Source organism: Oncorhynchus clarkii, chromosome 28, assembly GCF_045791955.1.
Source record: "Oncorhynchus clarkii lewisi isolate Uvic-CL-2024 chromosome 28, UVic_Ocla_1.0, whole genome shotgun sequence".
Lineage (NCBI taxonomy): Eukaryota > Metazoa > Chordata > Actinopteri > Salmoniformes > Salmonidae > Oncorhynchus > Oncorhynchus clarkii.
The window spans coordinates 10,094,755-10,100,659 of NC_092174.1; the positions used below are offsets into that span (position 1 = coordinate 10,094,755).

Here is a 5,905-nt window from a genome sequence, read left to right on the forward strand (position 1 = left end):
AAATTACAAGGAAACAACATTGATTCGACCAGTTTTTACCCAGTGGGAAGAGAATAGGATGAGTGATAAAGGGCCATTCTCTAGTTCACACATATCTGAATTCATTCACCACTGATGTCAAGTGCATAATCTATGCGTTTGTTTAGCATAGCCATCGGATGTGAACTATTTGCTCACAGAGTTCACCCTTGGAATACATTCTTACTGCCCCCAAGAACAATACAGGCCAATTCAACATAGAGGCGGTCACAGTGGATGTTTCCGGTACATGTCAAGAAGATTTCCCATAGCAGGGTTCCTCTCACCGTGTCACGGTCTTTGTGACCAATGGCTCATCAATCAATGATCACACTGAGGGGCCAGCTTGAGCTAACTTAATGCTTGTCATCCTTCCTTTGAGGCGGTATGGGGGAAAAAAATGGGCATCAAACCGAGGGGGCGTAAGGGAAGGCCTAGAATAGAAGAAAAAAGAGGGCAGGAAGGAGGAGAAATTAGAAGAATGAGAGTGTCTTAGCTAACACTGGTAAACAGTGTCGATACAGAGAGACCATCAGCTGTTGTTGAATACAGGGCCGGCCTCCACCCAACACCACTCTAAATGCATCCGTTATACATCAGGTGGCCCGTGGAACGGGTTTTTAGAGAGGAGCAGGCGATAGGCTAGATGAAACTCAAACTGTTAGGAGCTTCAGTAGCGGACCTCTCTTGTCTCTGAAGAGAGTAGCCTGGCCTTAACGGGGCCTTACAGGAGCTTTAGGAGATACTCAACAATGAGCCTCCAGTCTCAGCATTGGTGAAAGTGACAGCATGGTCCTCCCTCCTGCGGACCATTAAATCTCCTTCTGGATAAACAAGAGCAGGGCCCTCTATGAAGAGTGAGAGAGCTACAAAGAGAGGGGCCATTGAGCCACTGGGGGCCCGCCTTTGTTTTTGTATTGTGGGGCCCTTTCTCAATGGTCCGGTCCTGATAAGGGAGGCTCTATTTCGCTTTTAGGGCTCATACACATTGCCAGGGTGCTGGGTTTGGGAAAAACAGAGACAACTTAATTGACAGCATTGTGTGCGAGAGTGGGTTCGACTGACAAACTACATGGGAAGAGAGAGGAAATGTGCTGTGTTTCCGTGTTGAAAATATGCTGATTTAGAAAGTTGTTTGATAATCAAAAAAGGGTGGTCTACGGCAATAGGTGGGATGGCTGAGAGTAGCTGAGGGGTGGGATTAAAAAGCTCATGATTGGTAATAGTTATTACTGAAAACACTATAGATAGTACTCAGACATCTCCGGTATACATTATTATCTATCCAAATGTAATGTGTATATATAAAAAACAATATATTTGTTATGTAAATGCTGTGTATAAAAGTACCATGTATGTGAAATATGTGTAAAATATATATGTAACAAAAAAAGCTGTAAAAACAAAAACATCACAAAGTTACTTTTGTCCTCAGAAGAGGTGGATGGGCAATTAAACATTTAAAAGTTGTTTGATAATGAAAATAACTTGTATGATAGGACGTAGTTATGTAACTTGCCTTGTCTAGGGGTTATATTCTAAAAGTGTGAAAAAGCTGCCCAATTGCACTGTATCACTTCAAACACTATGCACTGGTGTCTGCGCCCATGGAGGTAAAATGCAGAATTAGAGGTTAGACCGATTATTCTCTCATTTTATGCCAGCTTTACCTTCTTCCTGTTTTTAAAAGGGTGTCCTATAGTGAAACTGTTTTTTAAATTATTATTTTGAATCGGTCTGCATGCTCTATTGAAGCTGTCCAGTCCTTGCTGGTCCCAAATCTGTTTGTGCTGTCTTGCCAAATCCTATGGTCATTGTCATGCCACAAACGGCTATTCCAGTCCTGTGAGGCAGAGTGACAGGCACCTGTGACCCCTGGTCAAGCTCTTCCCATGGCCCTAGTCACTCCATTAGCTGGCTGACAGGCCGCAAAATGGACAGCAGCGCTATTCCCCAGCCTGTCACTAAGCGAAAGCCGTCAAGATCCTATGCCCAAACATGCACTTCCTGTGTGTAAATCAAACAGGGCTTTAGGCCACATTGAATACTTTAGCTACAAGTCTGATTTGCACCATCCAGTTACTTTAAAAATGTATTGTGATTTTGTGGAGGAGTATCCCTTTAAGCTTAATGGCAAGCTTGACTCACAGTCACAAGTGTCAATAATGATTTGAGCAGGAACATTGTGTGATACCTTGGGGAGCAAAACCTTCATACCTCTACTTATTTTATATAGTGTAACGACCCTGGGTTTATAAGCGCGGAATTCGACTCTGCCGCACGAGCATGCTTTTGCGACAGTCGATAGCGCGCCGGATCTCGGGCTCGAGACCTGCTCCTTGCTGTTTCATTACAATATATTCTTACCACTCATTCCAATTTAAAAGCATACCTAGTGTTTTAACAAAAAAAATGCTAAAGAATGAAGAGCACATAATTTAACACCCAAACCTCATGAATTTAAAGTAGTACACAGTAGCTTGGCGCTACTTTCGCATTCGTATATCCCCTCACTCGGATGTTAGATCTGTGCCCACTGGTAACCTCTACCTGGAGAAACAGCACGCATGGAGGGTGTCACTAACAAGCTAAGAGCATTTTGTCTGGCCATCTCCACTCTCTCCCACCCTTAATCCCTCCCTCCCCGTGTTCAGCCCCTTTCCTGTGAGTCAGCATTTCCTCACCGGCAGGCAGCCCTGCGCGTGTCAAACGGGCTTCCCGCCTCCCCCCGCCCCTAACCTGGTCATCTGTCTGTTGGCTGAAAGTCGTTCTCCCGATCTCTCGGGTTCCTTACCTCATCTGGGAGCTATTTATTCCCAGCCCGGGGGGGGGGCAAGACAGATGAGGCTAAATAGGATTCAGATGGGAAGATAACACTTTGGTGGTGGAGAAAGGCAGCGTTATTGGGCAAAAGATCAGAATTGGGCTGCTTGTGTAAATGTAAAGTTAAAGCACTAGAACATGTCCATGGGTTTGGTGTAGCCTGTATGGCTTGAATCTTAAATCAGAGTTAGAATTCCTGCATGCTCCTTCATCGATCAATGATAGCTCAGAGGTGATGTTGGATGGGAAGGTAGATGTTCAGATATGGAAGTACTTGAGGAGTTTGCTTGACAGTAGTTGGGAGCTTTCCTCGATGCATAGCTCGAGATCCGAATGTCATTATGTGGTTTAAATAAGCCTTGATAGGGTCATCAATCACAGCACATCACTAGGGCAAGGATAGACAATTATTTTTTTAATGTAAGTAAGATGTGACCAGTTGGAGGTGTTAAACATTTCAATTGCATTTAAAGAATCTATTGATTTTCCATTTAGCATCACAACAATAACATATTCATGACATCACTGACATACAAATAGAAAAAAAAATGGAACGGTGAACTGTATCCTCCATCAAAGAATAACAACATGTGCGTAAACATCACTTTTGAGTCTTGCTTTGAACAGCCTATACGAAAATATTTTTTAAAAGTCATATCTGACGGAATACTTCCCGTAAAAAAAATGCGTCATCGTGCGTAAAAGTCCTTAATGCACGCAGTGACCCTACCATGGTCTCCACACGGAGTCTGCGGTGACGGGAGGCGCAACAAGTGACACAGGCACCGCAAGTGCTGGATTGCCATGTATCGCGTTTGGCGCACTCGTATGCGTAAGAGCCACGCTTGGAATCAGAATAGCGAATTGTCCATCTGTCGCCCCCGGCACAATCTGAAGTCCACTGTATAATTTAGCCATTTCTGATGTGAGGTTGATAGGGGAGCCACTTTTGCAAGGCATTATTCCATTTAACTGAGGAGATGCACTTGGGATTTGCGCAATGGCTTGGGCAAGCAATGGATGCGGAGGGTAGGTGGGGATCTGGCATTGAGTTGAGAAGTTTACGGTGTTTATCTGTGACACACAGCCGGCTAAGTGGCTGAGAAGTCGAGACCTGATCTCCGTGTTCACCCCTCCACACGTGGACATAAAACGGGTGACTTCACTCATGCATTCGCTGAATCCCGCTCTGTACTTGCCAAAGACTGATGGATCCCTGCTTATAGCTGCTGTAAAGTCAAAAACATATATTTGAGGATATATTGTTCAGAAAATCATTACAATCGAATTATATAATACTAAGTAGGTCTATCAATAGCTTTGGTAAACTTGGGTAAATGTACGACCGTGGGAACTGCGGTGCGTGCCAAATGGGCACAGCCAGATTATATTTATGCAAGTCTAGAATGACTAATCAATTAGAGATAAAAAAAAACCTACCAGTCATTTGGAGACGCTGCATATTCCTAAGATGCTTCACAGTCATCTCAAGGATGTCCGCCTTCTCGAGCTTCGAATGTCTCGAGCTCTAAATAGACATCAAGAAGAAAATGACACATGATTAATAATCTATTTGAGTTTCTTTCCAGTCCATAACGATATAAGCATATGTCGTCGACATAAATGTCTACATGGAATATGGTAATTGCCATATAAAAAAAACGTACATCTTTTTTTAGTGCATCCAAGATGAGGGTCTTTAGCTGACCAAGGCTATCATTGATTCGCGCACGTCTTCTCTTCTCCATAATTGGCTTTGAGGACTTAAAACACAAAACATGTTAATAATGAAAAACAAAACAATTGACATATAAAAAACAATAGTTTTCTTTCGGTGTATTTTTGTACCTTTCTGTGCTCTGAGGCAGTCCTTGGTTTATCCGGAGTTCCACTGACCCTCGACGGAGTGGCTGCGACAGAGGATGGGGATGTTTTCTCCGAAATATCAGCTGGCATCTTCAAGTTTTAATATCCCACAATCGTCCAGCCAATTTAAGCAAATCCTTTTTAATGTCTCACTATTGTTAAAGAAAGTCCAGCCTATTGAGTAATATTCAAACACCGGTTATGCACTTTTTCTGACCAACGCAGTTCGTTCTAGGCGTTTATCTTAATGTGGCTATAGCTGAGGTAAAGTCCTATCAGTGCGGTGTTGATAACAAGTCAACACTGTTACTTTCACCCCCGGTCGTATTTATAGAGGAGGCTGCACGCGAACGGCTCGTGTGAAATGTCCCAAAGTTTTATTTCCACTGCAACTTTCTACCAATGAGCGCGCGGGACACGTTGCCAGGGATGAGGTTGGCTCGTGTAAGGAGGCCTTGCATTGGCTATCTGGTGTCTTGTGTGTGAGACAGTGGTCCACAGCACACTACTACACTGACCTACCAAGCAAAAAGGCAGTAACTGCTCATTTGGTCGAAAATTAGTAAATGTAATTTTTGCTTACATGAAATGCATGCTTAATCATGTGGACAAGTATCCTGCCTCTATTGTATTGTGTTCTGGAGAACATTTGGGTTATGCTAGCAGTAATTGCATAAAGTTACTGTGAAACTAAGGTAAATCAAATAATTTTATGCTATGAGCAGTTACTGCCTTTTTGCTTGGTAGGGCAGTACAGATGTAGGATCTTAATTTGAGCCAGTGTGCTACTACAGCAGGAAAAGGATCTTGCAGCAGCAGGAAATGTGAATTATTATGTGGATTATAATTAATGGATTTTTTTTCGGTAGGGTTTGTTACATTTTTCTTTATAGCAAATCAAGTCTGACATTTTAAGAGTGGAAATTGCAAACTTCAGAAGACTTTTACAAATGAAAATACACTAAGTCTGCTCTGCAGGATAATTCTCAGCAACAAAAAAGTGATCAGAATAAGATCCTACATCTGTATATATGATCAACAAATACAACAGGTTACATTTTATAAAATGTGTTGCTGAAATATGAAGGTTTTAGTTATTGGTAACAGTCAATTAAGGTTAAATAAATACCTGTATTGGACTGTATTGGTCTCCAATTTAAGCCCGGGTTAATTGATCCAAAAGTGAGTAGTTCATAAT

General features: G+C 42.4%; 1 protein-coding gene across 1 annotated transcript; it reads right to left on the reverse strand.

The window, feature by feature from the left end:
* Window positions 1–3,239: 3,239 nt before the first annotated feature.
* On the reverse strand, window positions 3,240–5,012 carry LOC139386993 (transcription factor HES-1-B-like). Its single transcript, XM_071132926.1, has 4 exons — window positions 4,690–5,012; window positions 4,509–4,604; window positions 4,282–4,369; window positions 3,240–4,070 (listed from the first exon to the last, which is right to left on the reverse strand). Exons 1-4 carry the CDS (start codon window positions 4,795–4,797, stop codon window positions 3,568–3,570), a joined length of 795 nt encoding a protein of 264 aa, XP_070989027.1. The 5' UTR covers window positions 4,798–5,012; the 3' UTR covers window positions 3,240–3,567.
* Window positions 5,013–5,905: the final 893 nt, after the last annotated feature.